At 46.8% G+C, this 14,182-nt stretch overlaps 1 protein-coding gene across 1 annotated transcript in view; it reads left to right on the top strand.

The window, feature by feature from the left end:
• The window catches only part of LOC143389121 (contactin-4-like), a 92,008-nt gene extending 85,983 nt beyond the window's left edge, over nucleotides 1–6,025 (top strand). Inside the window, 3 exon segments of the mRNA XM_077108393.1 lie at nucleotides 4,173–4,295; nucleotides 4,298–4,363; nucleotides 5,925–6,025. Of these exon segments, the coding sequence (XP_076964508.1) occupies nucleotides 4,173–4,295; nucleotides 4,298–4,363; nucleotides 5,925–6,025 (290 nt within the window).
• Nucleotides 6,026–14,182: the final 8,157 nt, after the last annotated feature.

Genomic DNA, 14,182 nt, shown 5'->3' with positions numbered 1-14,182 from the left:
ACTGAAGGTGTCCGCGTAGCGGAGATCTCTGCGTGGGCAGGAGTCTTCATATGAGAAGTTGACTCTAGAATGTGTGAGTCCCAGAACGTTCTGTGCACACGAGTCTTCCAGGTAACTTTAGGACACCAGAGTTAAGAAGGAGAACCTCTGCTCTGGCTCGCAGAGTCAGGCAAGTGACCTAAACAAGTTGCCTCTCTGTTCAACAAATATCCTACCTATTGGCACTAAGCACTTTTCTGAGCCCTTCTTAACTTCATAACGGCCCACTGAGGGAGAAATTCCATTTCTAGAATGTAGTGCATGCATTAGCTCTAATTTTATGGATGAAGAAGTATGTCACACAGCAAAGACGTCAGAGACCTGGGATCAGAACATAGCATTATGGTTAATAGGGATCGTAGCCACTTTTCATTCTGTCTATCAGCAATAAACAAATAGAGCAAGTGGTAATACAGTTCTGCAAAGGAAAACAAACCGGGGTGCAGCACTGGACAGAGGCATGGCACAAAAAAAAAACAGACTTCACATTTTATATAAAGATCAAGAAAGGCTTCTCTGGAAGTGACATTCCATATGGGCCTGGAAAGAAAGGAGGAGTGAACCGTTAGCTCTCTGGAAAAGCATTCCAAGTACAACTGACAGGAGGTACAAAGGTCCTGAGGTCACGCATGCCAACATAACAAAGGAGTTCTGCCATCTCCAACAGCCTGCAGAGTTGGTGATTGTCCAGAGCAGGCAGTGACTTCTCGGCTCCCATGGGGGCCAGACAGGAACGGAGACAAGTGTGTTTGTGCTACTATAATCCAACACCCACAGGGAGATAAGTTATAATAAATGTAAGTTCATTTTTCACAGTTCTGGAGGCCAGGAAGTCCAAGGTCAAGGTGCCAACCTATGGCCATGGCCTTTTTTTGTGTGTGTTATCACATGGCAGAAGCAAGAAGGGGATGAGAGAACAGAAGGGGATCCTTCTTTAACAGCACCAGTGCCACCCACAAGGGTGAAGCCCTCATGCTATGTCACCTATTAAAAAAAAAACACCTTTTAATGTCATTGCAGTAGGAAATGAATTTCACTGAATTTCAGAGACGTTAGACATTCAGACCATAAACTATCAGAGGGGCCGTATCTCCCAGTTCATCAATAGAACTGAAGGGGTTTTTTTTCATGCATAATCCCTTAGTTTATAAATCATGGCGTGGAACTCAGAAAAACAAACTTAATGAGAGATCAACAAATAATACAGGCAGGCTGGGTATGATCCCTGTATCTTCAGGTTTCTACCACCTCCTTGCCTATAGGAAGGCAGAGACAGCCACCCAGATGGTGGCCAAGCTGGAACCCTGGTCATCTTTGGAATCAGAGCTACCGTGGTCATCCACCTGTATTATGTAGAACACACTGGACAATCCCTAGTGGAAACAGTCATTGGCGGCTATTATCATCCTCATTCCTGGGAACCCACACCTCCTCCCTGACTTCCGTCCTGGATTCTATTGAATGCAAGAACAGCCCTCAAAGCCATCAGCCGAACTAAGAGTTTGGTGTCAATAAAGGGTTTTTCGGGTCCTTTTTAAGATTTTGCCACAGTCCCTAATATTACAAGACCCGTAAGCCGTGCAGATAAAAAGTCTGGATTTTTTTTTCTTCTGGATTTATATTTGAAACTCGTTGAATTCTCTGAGCTCTTGCAAGAACCAGAGGTAAATCAAAGAAGCAATTTATTCCTCAAAGCCAGATGTGACCTTGAATGTTCTCAGCAAGCCCGCTCTCCTGAGGGGTTGTGACGTGAGGCTTCGACACTCCTGAGTGCAGCGGCGGATTTATTGGAGCCTGATCATTAGCAAGGGGACGATCTGGGGGTGCAGGGGTGGGGGGTGGCTGATGAATCTTTCCACCTTGTATGAGGGAGACATCCTTTAAGGTAATGAGATGGCCAGGGAAGAAATGGGAACTGAACACTCTTAAGGGAATTCTGATAGATTTCACTGACGTTTGGATTGGTCTTTGTGAAAGAAAAGTGACCTTCTGTCTCCAATCAGCATTGGTCGGGGGTCTTGGGGGAAAAAAAAGAGCCTGTCTGTGGGTCTCAGAGCGGGACCCCAGGCCCAGCAGTGTTGGCATTAGCTGAGGGCTTTGGAACTGCAGTGTTTCGGGTCCCAGCCACTTCTGCACTGGGAACCCGGGGAAGGGGACCCTGCAGTCTGTGTCTTACTGAATTCCCCAGATAATTCTGATGTGTGCTCCAATTTGAGAGCCACTGATGTAGCTCATGGGGTTCTTCCCGTATTGATGTCATCTGAGGATCTTTAAAAAAAAAAATTCTCAGCATCTCGGGAGGCTGAAGCAGGAGGTATCTCAAGTTCAAGTCCGGCCTCAGCTGCTTAGTGAAACCCTGTCTCAAAATCAAAAATTAAAAAAGTTCTGGGAATGAAATTCAGCAGTAGGAGCATCCCCAGGTTCAATCTCCACTACCCAAAAATAAAATTTAAAAAATCAAAAACAATATATATATATATATATATATATATATATATATATTTTTTTTTTTTTTTTTAACTTCTGTGGGGTCTCACTCAGGCAGCCTGGCATAGACCTGGAGTGGGGTTTCTCACCTTTTTCCTTTTCAAACTTTGACCTGGCTCATTCTCTGTTGTGGGGCTCTCTGCTGCATCCCTTGTCCCTACCCACTGCACCTGGAGCACCTGTTGTGACCACCAGACCTGTCTTCAGGAAGTGCCCAATGCCTCCTGTCAGGTGATCCGTCCCCCCCACCTCCACACACACACATGTCTGGATCATCAGATCTGTGGCCACAGTGGCTCCAACATGCCACTCTAAGAGCACCACCCATCTGAAGTGCCCCTAGCTTTTTAATTATCACAGGAAACTGCAGAGGGTGGGCGATAGCAGCTTAAGGCAGTGGGTTTAGCTAGGTGCACACCTGTCATCCCAGCAGCTTGGGAGGCTGAGGCAGGAGGATCATGAGTTCAAAGCCAGCCTCGGCAACTTATGGAGGCCCTAAGCCACTCGGTGAGACCCTGTCTCTAAATAAAATACAAAATAGGGCTGGGGATGGGGCTCAGAGGTGGAGTACCCCTGAGTTCAATCTCAGGTACAAAAAAAAGCAAAAAAAGAGGTGTGGGTTTAGAAGTCCTCATTCTTGCTCGGGGGTGGGGGGGCTTACTGCTGGTCAGGGCAGGCAGCCACAGGCAGGTGAAGGGGTGCTCGCTAGCCCCTCATCAAATGAAGCACAGCCTGTTCTAGGTAGCTTTCTCATCCACGTGACCCGATCACTTTGGGGCACCCAGAAAGAAAACAAAAGCACAAGCCGGGAACTAGCCAGTCTGGGGTCCCAGTTTGGGGAAAGATTATTGCCTTGCCCATTTCAAAATCTCCGTTTGCTTAGGTGTCCTCTCTTTCTGGGATTCATGGTGACACTGACGTGCCAGGTGAGTCCTGGGCTTGTAGCCTCTGCCACAAATGTCTCTCATTCCCATTAAGACTCCCTTGAGCCAGGCCCTCCCTGTGCAATCTTGGAGACACCCAGAGAGATGGGTGCTATTGTGCCCATCTTTTCTTTTGTTTGTTTTGGGGTGCCAAGGATTGAACTCAGGGGCACTCCACCACGGAGTCCCATCCCCAACCCTATTTTGTATTTTTTTTAGAGACAGGGTCTCACTGAGTTGCTTAGGGCCTCCCTTTTGCTGAGGCTGGCTTTGAACTCTCAATCCTCCTGCCTCAGCCTCCTGAGTGACTGGGATTACAGGCATGTGCAAGTGCACCCGGCTATTATCAGCATCTGATAAACTAGGGAAGTGAGTGAGTCTCAAGAGGTGACAGTGAGGCGCCCAGACACACAGTGGCCGAATCTACTCTGCCCCCACAGCCCCTAATGTGCATCTGCCTCTCCATCCTCTGCCAGATGTGTTAAGGGGACCCCTCCAAGAGGCCAGCCACACAGTATCTTGGTGCAATGCAGCTGCCCCAGCCCCTCGACATTATGCTCTTCCCTTATAATGAAGTGGGAGCTGCAGGCACAACCCTTTCCACGAACAGGCCTTCTAAATCCATGGGCAGCCAGAGAATCTCAGCATCTCTGTGTGTCACGGATGTCACAGGCGAAAAACAAATGAATACCCCCATCTTCGGGGTCTTCTCGAGGACAGCAGGTGACCTGTTCCTGTATCCGCATGTCTTGTACAGATGGAACCGACAGAGCAGCACATCTGTCATCGAGACAAATAAGACCTTGGTGGAGCTCTCGCTACCTTTCAATGAGGATTACATCATAGAGTTAAACCGTTCAGCGACGAAGGCAATGGCAGCAGCAGTGAGCAGATTCAAATCACAAAGATATCAAGTAAGAATCCTCTCCCAGAGACGGTAGCGATCATGCCGTTCAGTGTCTTCCTCCGGAAATGTGATAAGCTTAACACTGCTCGTTTTGAATGGGTGTGTGTGCAACAGGTGCATAAATACACACTCAGGATTCTCCTCCTTTTCAAACATGTGGAACAACGTGCCAGACTTGATGATTTTAGGCGTTTCTGTTTGTGTTTTATATTTTTTTTAAATTTTTTATGTGTTTCTGTTTTTATGTATTTTGAGCGAATCCATTCAATTCTATAGAATTGTAGAGACAGAAAGCAGGTTCTCAGTTGGCTGTGGCTGGCCAGGTAGGGGTGGAACTTGAGTGAATATTGGGCTTTCATTTGGGGGAGGATGAAAAATTTCTAGACATACATAGCAATGCTGGCCAAGGAGTGTCTAAATGGATGACAAGGCTTTGTACCCTTCAAACTAGTTAAAAATGGTCACTTTTCTATCTTGTGTATTTTGCCACAATACAAAAGAAAGATTGCTGTTAGACGTTTGAGGGGAGATGGGCACTGGCCTTTGGATTTAGCAGTCTGGAGATTTGGGGATCATTGCAGGCTGTAAAATTTTAAGCCGTCAGTGGAAAGGTGATATTTTAAATCATAATGAAAATCCTCACCACTGAGTCCTGAATTTTAGCCCTGAGTATCCTTCTGCTAAGTGCCCATAGGTTTCTCAGATGAATGAAGGACTTGTTATGTTTTATGGGTACCAAATAGCAGTCATGTCTCCATGAAGCCATTTTATTGCACTTGCAAAATCTGGGTACCTGAAACGCTCTCAGGCCATTTTGCTCTCTCCCTGGGCTGTGTCTTGTTTGGGTTGGATTTCGTATTTAGTATTAGTTTGTTAATATTAAAGTACTTTGATGTCAAGCGGAGGCTCCCCAAGAGCTGTCCCCTAACGAGGCAATCTTGGAAGTAGTATCTTACCTCTTTGGGCCCCGGGGCTCCTCATCCATTCAATGGAGTCACAACAATACCAAAAAGAAAGAAGAAAAAAGAAGGGGGGGAGGGGGAGGGGGGAGGGGGAGGGGGAGGGGGAAGGGAAGGGGGAGGGGGAGGGGAGGGGAGGGGGAGAAATTTCTTCCCACATTCCACATCCTTAGCCTCATTTTACAAAAGGCCAAACACAGTGGCAGGGATTTCCTGTCACCTGCTCCCAGGGTCCTAGCCAGGTAGCTCCAGAGTCACTGGGAGATCATATCTTTTGGGGGGGAACCCAGCCACTGTGTGAAGCCCTGTGTCTCCTCCTCTCTCTTGACTTATAGTAGGAACAGATGAGATTAGACTCCAAAGACAGCAGGAAGCAGATTGACTTGGTTGCAGCCAGGTGCAGAGGGAAAAAGTTTTCTCTGTAATGGTTGCAGGTCTCGATCCACCACCTTGAACCCTTTTGTAGAGTTTCTTTTGCTGATGGTCCTAAGACCAGGTAGGGTGTGCATTTCTGGAAAAGCTTAATGAAGATTTTTCTGGAGCAGGGGCGGGGTGTGCTGCTACCTACTGGGTGGATTCCTGCTGAGTGGACTCCTTCTGTCTTTGCAGATTTCTATGCCAGAGGCTCGGGGGCTTCCACTTCGAACTCGTGCACCTTATGGGCCATCAGTACCCTCATGATCTCCCTCACAGCCAGGTCTAGTTTATGACGAACGGTCTCTAAAGGACTTGATGTTTATACTCTAAGCAACATTTAGCTAGTTGTTTTGAAGACACCCAGTACTAAGTAATATTGTTGTTCGAGTACAACTTATTACTGGAAAAAAAATGTTTTTTGCTTCTTTAGGAATGGTATTCTACAGTACTTCCTCAAAGCAAATCTAGCTTTGTCCTGAGGTTTCTTTGGAAACTCTTCAATGCACTGAAGACATCTGTAATATGATGTTACCAAAGCAGTTTACATATGTCCTTATATGCATATTTTTTATTATATATTTAGTGTTTTATAGAATTTTTTAAAGTTAACATATAATGTAGATATTAATTTTTTTTCCTCTGCTATAAAAAAAGTGTTACGGGCAACACAAACATATACAATTATGATTTGAAAATACTTCCTTGTAAGAGTTGGAAGCCCATCTTGGTAAATACATTGCAAATGATTTGTAGAGTTTGACAAGGCTCTGATGGCAGAAAACCATGGGTCTCTAACTCAAGGCTGCTGTATATAAATTACTCTCTGAATGGTTAATGCATTGAATCCAATCCTTTTGACATGTATAATATGGTTTCCTGCCTTCAGGGTGAATTTTGTTGTTCAACACAACTTGATATGGTTTTAGCAACAGTTGCAGGTCTCAAAAGCTACACTTTCTGTCCAAGAGGTACCTTGTACAATATCCTCATACTCTCATAATATGAATTCGTCATTGGATGGTAAGACTTTCTGTTCCCTCGACTAAGTTAGCATCGTCTTCGTAGTAGCATTACCTTAGATGTTAAATTTGAAGTTACCTACCCTGTAGTAACATAGATCCAAAGTTACTATAGTCACCCAAGTCTTTTCAAAGGATTTAAAAAACAAAAATGATAATTTTACTCTCTTTCCATGTATCTGTTTGGAATGTGAATTTTAAAAGAAGTCATTTTCCGTCAATGGATTCATCCTCTCTTGGCACAGTTTCTTATAGAGGATACGTGTCTCTCTGTAATACTAGCGCCCTTCTTTTGAATTATAGTCATTCATGCAGTTTGGAAGATTTCTCCTGTCCCAGCAAAACAATTGCTGTCGAGAATTTTTTTTTCCTATGACTCTATAAAAGATCTTTAGTACAATTGTCTGGTATCTTGATGAATCTCCTGCTTTGCAATCTCTAGCCTTGTTGCTTTATGAGCTTTTACCTTGTACATTCTCCAGAATCACACGTTGGAAAAATGACAATATCCACAAAGTCATATTCTTATGAAAAGAGCTATTTATTACGGGAGAGGTTTTTGTAAACAGGCATTCGTGGAACCCTAATATAAAAGGCAATGCAATTTTCTATAAAAACTTTGACTTGTAAACATCTGTCACCTTTTCTTCTTTCTCAGAGATCTCAAAATTTGCCTGTCATGGGTCCGGTTTTGCTTACCAATAATACAAGTTAAACTTTTTTCAACCTTCTAGTTACATTCTCCAATAAAATCAGAATTCCACCCATGTCAAAATCAGGTAACCGGGGGGAAAAATATATATATATATATATATATATATATATATATATATATATATATATATATATATATATTGTCAGTATTTCAAGCTATGTTCCTTTCTTAGTTGGATATGGTTACTTCTATGTTCCAATAAAATAAAATTTAAAATCACACGCAAAAAAAAATCAGCAAAATAATAAAAAGAGTAAAAAAAAATGACAGCCCAGGTAGTTCCCATCCACCCTCCCCCAGTATAAATGATATTTACCAGTGACCTAGCATATGTAATCTTTTTTTAAAAGGTATTGTTAATAAATATTCTCTCATTTGTAAAGATACTTGTCTTCTGGGAGCATTTTTCCTATCAGGGAATGTGTTAGCTCACCTTTGGGATCATAGAAGGACTCAAAAGTCTCTGGCCATGACCCAAAGCTGGACAACCCAGAGCTGTCCCTTAGGAATTAACAACCCCAGAGACACCGTTTCACATCCTCTTTGGAACCAGAGAAGGTCAAAATCCACAAAGAGCTGGGTACGGTGGCTCACGCCTGTCATCCCAGCAGCTCGGGAGGCTGAGGCAGGAGGATCACAGGTTCAAAGCCAGCCTCAGCCAAAGTGGGGCTCTAAGCAACTTGGCGAGACCCTGTCTCTAAATAAAATACAAAATAGGGCTGGGGAGGTGGCTCAGTGGTCGAGTGGCCCTGAGGTCAATCCCTGGTACCAAAAAAAAAAAAAAAATCCACAAAGAAATGTCCTGCTGCCCCCCAACCCCTTGGCCAAAAGGTTAAAGTCTAAACTTGAGCCCAGAACTCTCTTCCTCATCTAAACCAATTCAGCTCCAGATCCATTCACTCTGAGCCCTCCCTATTCTTCCTTTTGGTCTCACCTCTGTGCCATTGGGTCCCACGGCTGCCCCTTCCCGAAATACCCTTCCCATCCTCTCTCCCACCCAAAGCTCCACCATCCAGGGGGTAGGTCCCGCCCGGCTCCTCTGTGAAAGTCTCCCAGACGCCTGTTCTTCGTGATGTCCTTCCTTTGAATTTGCTGTAGCCCTCCCCTCCATCAGAAATCTACTTTGGGAAAACTCTTGTACTATTATCTTGGATGGCAACGCCAACGCCTGTATTGTCCCTGACTTTTCCTGGTCTGTGCGCCTCGTCTTCCCGACTAGAATGTAAGCTCGCTGAGGGCAGGGAGGTCGGTCTTCTCCTCCGTGTACTCTCCACTCATGCCTAGCACCGTGCCTTGCGGTAAAGTACTCATGGATGAACGGATCCAAGGGGGTCTTTGAAGTAGCATTTCGCATCGCTTGCCTGCCCATGGGCCACAGCAGACCGGCCACGGAAGAGAGTGTCGTGGTGACCCTGGTGATGTGCGCGTGGTTTTGGAAGGCCTGGCTTCTCACTATCTCGGCTTTGATGAGCTCCCTCCACCTCCAGCTTCAGCCGCTGGATCAGGTGGGTCTGATGGGGCTGAAAGAAAGCTCCCCACAGGTACTTGCCCCCCGACTCGTCTGATCTGTTGGCTGCTGCTGCGGTTGCTACAGGTCGGGTCGGCTGGTTGCAAGCAACAGAATCAACTTTGCCAACTTTAGCAGGAGGACAGGAGCTAATGATCATGACAGGTCAGATCCCAGGAGGCTAGGAAACACTCAAGGATAGAGCCTTGGCGAGAACAAGAACCAGGCCCCTCTGAGCAGCCAGACTGTGGGACCAGCTTTGTTTCTGGTTTGCACATCCCCCTCTGCACAATACCCAAGTTCTCCAGGAAGTGTCTGATCCAGTTGGTGCTCACGTAGCCCGAGCGCCTTAATCACACTGAGCCTGCACATACCGAGAAAAGTAGTTTGATCAAGGAAAATTGGAAATGATGTTTGCAGAAGTTGGGGAAATAGATGGTTCTGAACAACTGACATTCAAGGGGATGTCTCAGGCATGGCCCCGAGTATTACTCTCAGATAGAATGTGTTACCCGCTGATGTTTATTGTTGGTTTTTCTTTTCCCTGAATGAAGAACACTGGGGAAATTCTGCTTTGCTTATTTAACGTTTTGAGACTCTCACCCTTAACCTCTCCTCTGTGTGTAATCCACCTGTGACTCAACTCTGTAGAAGGACATTCTGTTCTGACAGATGGCTGGATTCTCTCAATGCATCTAGCTCTTACAGAGCCCGCACGCCCTGGGTGCAGACCAGAAGATGGGGAGGACCCCCCTTGGTTCCTCAGGTAAGCCCTGAATTCTTGCAGCATGGGAAGGGGCCGTTGCCATAAACATTTATCAAGACAGAATGATTGAGTTATCCTTACTGTGCAAATGTGGGTTGGCAGGAAATGAGTTAAATCCCTACAAACCTTTCCCCAGTTATTCCAGCTCTTCCTTGCTGAAATGTGCTCAAAGCATGCTGGCTTAGTCAAACCATGGACATGTCACACGATAATACAAATTACAGAGAAGAAATTACACCTGTAATTTCAGCTACTCAGGAAGCTCCAACAGGAGGCTCCTTAAGTTGGAGGCCAGCTCAGCAACTGAGAAAGACCCTGTCTCCAAAGAAAAGTTACAAAAGGGTCTGGAGTGTAGCTCAGAGCATGCAGGAGGCCCTGGGTTCAACTACTAGTACCACATGAAAAGAAAGGAAGGCAGGAAGGTAGGTGATTTGGGCTAGACTGAGCATCCAGGTCTTGCAGAGAGGGCCCATGGAGCTCAGGTGCAAGTGGACTTTCTACTCTGAAGTGGACTAGTGGGGCTGCTGCTCTGTCCTTGACTGCAAATTGTGCTTTCTGCTTGGTGTACTTAGAGTGCACTTAGAGTGTACCCAGGGACTTAGAGCTGATTTTTCAAACTCTGGATACTCTGCAAGTTTGGGATTGACAGAATGAATAAAGGAAGCCCGGTTAAACTCGATTTCAGATTTTTTAAGATGTCAACTTTTTTTGATATAATGATGTCACATGCAATATTTACCGGAAATTCAAATGAAACGTGATCTGGTCCTCCTTGCTATGTTTTTGCTAAACCTGCCATCTTATGGGGGGGAGGAAGATGCACCCTGGCTGATTAATTTCTAATCCAATATCCAGGGGACTTGCTGAGCTCTGAAGCTGCAAAGGGGTAGGCACGAGATTTGCTGTCTTTTCTATTTCACTTACTGGACCCTCCTTCCGCCTTTTCTTGGATGAGGGGAATGTGTGAGAGATTCTGAGAACCGGGGCTCTGAGGTTCCTCTTAGAACAGAGAGAATTAAGACAAAAAAAATAGATGTTTCCAGAGCAAAGCAAACGTGCAGATTTTTACATGACCAGGAGGTTTCAAAAGGGAGCTGAGGGCAGGGCATGGTTGTCCACACCTGTAATCCCACCAGCTCCTGGCGGGTCAGAGGACAGGTGTGCATGGGTGACCAGCAGATGTGTCCTGAACAGAAAGAAAAGACTGAAGTAGGTCAGTTCAGGTCAGAGGCTACTGCACCACTCCCAGCCCAGAGGTCAGACAATAATGTGCACAGACAAGGAGAAAAAGAAAAAAAAAACCAGAAAAGTGTCTCTCTTCAGTGTTTGGACAATTCACTGCCATTCGTGCTAAACATTTCTCATCTAAATCACATTCACATTCACATCTATTACCTAAAGCCAAGGGTGACTGAAAGAAAATAAGATGGTAGTTCAATACGAAATTCTAGAGAAGTCTGCAGCATCCTGGAACTTGGTTCACAGGCAGTAGAAGCGCACAGGGCTACAGAGTCACAGGTCACAGAGATCCTTAGGCCATCATTAGATCCTGTTCTCATGAAGCTTTTTACCTGGGCCCCCATCAAAGAGTGTTTTCAGTGCCCTGTTCTCGCTTCCAGAAATCGACTTTTTCTTGAACAAATGAACACCGGGGGTTTATGAATTCCACTAACAGATGGTCCTGCCACAGACAAGTCTCATCAGAAAAATGTTTGGATTTTTAATCAGGATGTTCTTTGCCCGAGTGCATTCTTCCCTGGGCTGCGTAAATAGCTTGAGGCCCCCCCTGGCATTTCAGGGGGGCTCAGGGGCTTCAAGTGTTAGCAATTGGGAATTTCAGCACCCCCACCCCCTGCAACCCTACATGCACACTCCTGCTGTGATGTGCATCCAATTTCAAGTTCAAGGAAAGGGGCTGGGCTGGAGTCTTGCAAAGGATGTTTTGGAGAGAGACCTGGGTTGGTTCTGATCCCGTGGCTGTAAAGCGGGGGTGGGGGTGGGGGTCCCAGGGCACCCTGAATGTATTTAAGATATTTACTTCTTACATCCTCTGGCAGATAAGCCCTTCCTGTGGCCGGTGTGTCCAAGGACAATTAACTAGGGTAGGAAAAGAGAGCCCTGTCTCTCTAATCTTGTTGGGGAGAGGGAGAAGAACAAGAAAAATCTGCCCATTTTAAATAAACAGTAAGTGCTATATTCAAAAGGTAAACTGGGAACAGAGTAGGCCCCCCCAAAGTTAGCCACTTCTGAAGTCTGACTCCTGTTATACATATAGCAATTTGGAGGGGTATTGGGGATAGAACTCAGAGGCACTTCACCACTGAGCCAAACCCCCAACCCCTTTGGAAAAATATTTCACTGAGGGACAGGGTCTTTGCTAAGTTCCTCAGGGTTTCGCCAAGTGGCTGAGGCTGACTTTGAATTTGCGATCCTCCTGCCTCAGCCTCCTGAGCCACTGGGCTTACAAGAATGTGCCCCTGTGCCCGGCCCTGTTCTGGGAACCGAGGATTAAAAAAAAAAGATGCATTTCTCCTGTGCACTGGGTGCTGAGAGCTCACAGTCTAGTGGGGAGCAGTCTCCTCCCATGGGTACCCACTCTGAGGCTGGCATGGAGGCCCAGAAGGAGAATCCAGAGATAGTGTCCACCAGCTATGCTTCTGAAGGCTTCCCAGGGAGGTGGTTATGGGGCCGGGGGGCTGCCAGGGTGGGGGGAAGCGGGGGGCAGATCCTTGTGACTTCACCAGGAAGAATTTGAGCGAAACGCACGATAGTAAACAAAACGTTTAATAGAGAGAGTGAAAGGAGAGGGTTATGTCCAGCACCAACTGCCTCAAATTGAGGACGGTGGGGTGCTCGCAGGTCTGAGTCCTGTGTTCTTCCTGCCTTGATTTGCCTGTCTCCCCTAAACCATACCCTTTGGCGAGGCCCCAGCCACTTCCTCTGTGAGGGCCTGGACCCAGGGTGGTTAGGACATCATTGGTCGCAAGAGATAACGACGTCACTTATCTGAAAACCACAGCATCCCCTGAGGAGCTGCAGCTGGGCTCTGGATGTAGGAGACCCCACGTGTCTGACACTCACCTCTTTTAGTGAGGGTCCCGGGACTTTATCAATCCCCTCGAGGGGTCCCAGTTCTCTGCAGCCTGGGGAAGGCTGGGCACTGAGGCTCTCATGTCCCAGCGCCTGCCTGTTCAGAGAAGGTTCTCCACAGCTTCAATTGTCCGGCTCCTCGGTGCTTCTGGGTGCACAGGCCTGAAGTCCACATTCAACGTGGGTGAGGCACAGAGTCACCCAGGGCAGCGAATCTCCCAAATGTGATCCCAAGACTCACAGCACGAGGGACACCGGGGAGCTGGTGGGCAGTGCAAATTGTCAGAGCCTGTCCCAGACCTCTTCCTTCAGACCTGAGGATGGGACCTGGTCATCAGGATTTTAATGTCCCTCCAGGTGACTCTGATGCTTTATTTATTTACATATTGTGGTACTAGCCATTGAACCCAGGGGCGCTCTACCATGGAGCCACATCCCCGGCCCTTTTTATTTTCAGACGAGGTCTCCCTGATTGCCGAGGCTGGTCTTGAACTCGCGATCCTCCTGCCTCAGCCTCCCGAGTTCATGGGATGACAGGTGTACACCACGGTGCCCAGCTGATGCTTGCTTACAACTCCTGATTTAAGGTGTTTATTAAAAATAGTTTTCTGGACACCTTCCAGGGATCCTGGGTCAGACGGCGGGGAGCAAACCCTTGGTAAATGACTACAGCATAACCCTAGGCTCGACCTTCCTGCTCCCTACAGCAGGTCTCATCTCCCCCCATCCCATGGGCTCCTCGTGGGGTCACCTGAACCTGGCATTCACCTCCTCACTATGCCATTTTTCTGCCTAAGGGCCTCTCTGAACCTCGGTGAGTGCCTCTGTTGAATGGGGCATTGATAAGGTGACTAGAGGCCAAGCAGGCTTGCCAAGGTGACAGAGATACTTCCTTGATATTTCCAGAATATTAATGCTACCTTCAAGAGCAGGGTGATGTTTTCACATCAGTTTGCCTCAAAGGATGCTCCCTGGATCAGGCCGCTGGGGCTTGAGACAGTCTGTTTGGTTCTCTCTCTCACCACACATGCCGGCTCCTTGAGCAAAAGGGATTCTAGAACTCCAAGAAAAAAGCCCTCAAGAATGGGCAGCTCCCGGCTGCTATGGGAAAGACAGTTCTCTGAATCCGGATTCATGATTTTCTGTAGGCCGGTGTACTCTGCTTTCTTCCTGAGATTTTTCAGCTGAGTGTTGTTATTTCCTTTTGAGGCAAGGTCTTGCTAAGTTGCTTCGGGCCTCGCTTAGTTTCGGAGGCTGGCCTCAAGCTTGGATCCTCCTGCCTCAGCCTCCCAAGCTGCTGGGATTAGAGGCGTGCACCCCTTTCGCCCTGCTGAGGGCTCCTTAAATGCTGAC

The sequence above is a fragment of the Callospermophilus lateralis genome, unplaced genomic scaffold, assembly GCF_048772815.1.
Source record: "Callospermophilus lateralis isolate mCalLat2 unplaced genomic scaffold, mCalLat2.hap1 Scaffold_65, whole genome shotgun sequence".
NCBI lineage: Eukaryota > Metazoa > Chordata > Mammalia > Rodentia > Sciuridae > Callospermophilus > Callospermophilus lateralis.
The sequence above is the reverse complement of the archived record's forward strand: the minus strand, read 5'-3'. Positions and strand labels throughout refer to the sequence as shown.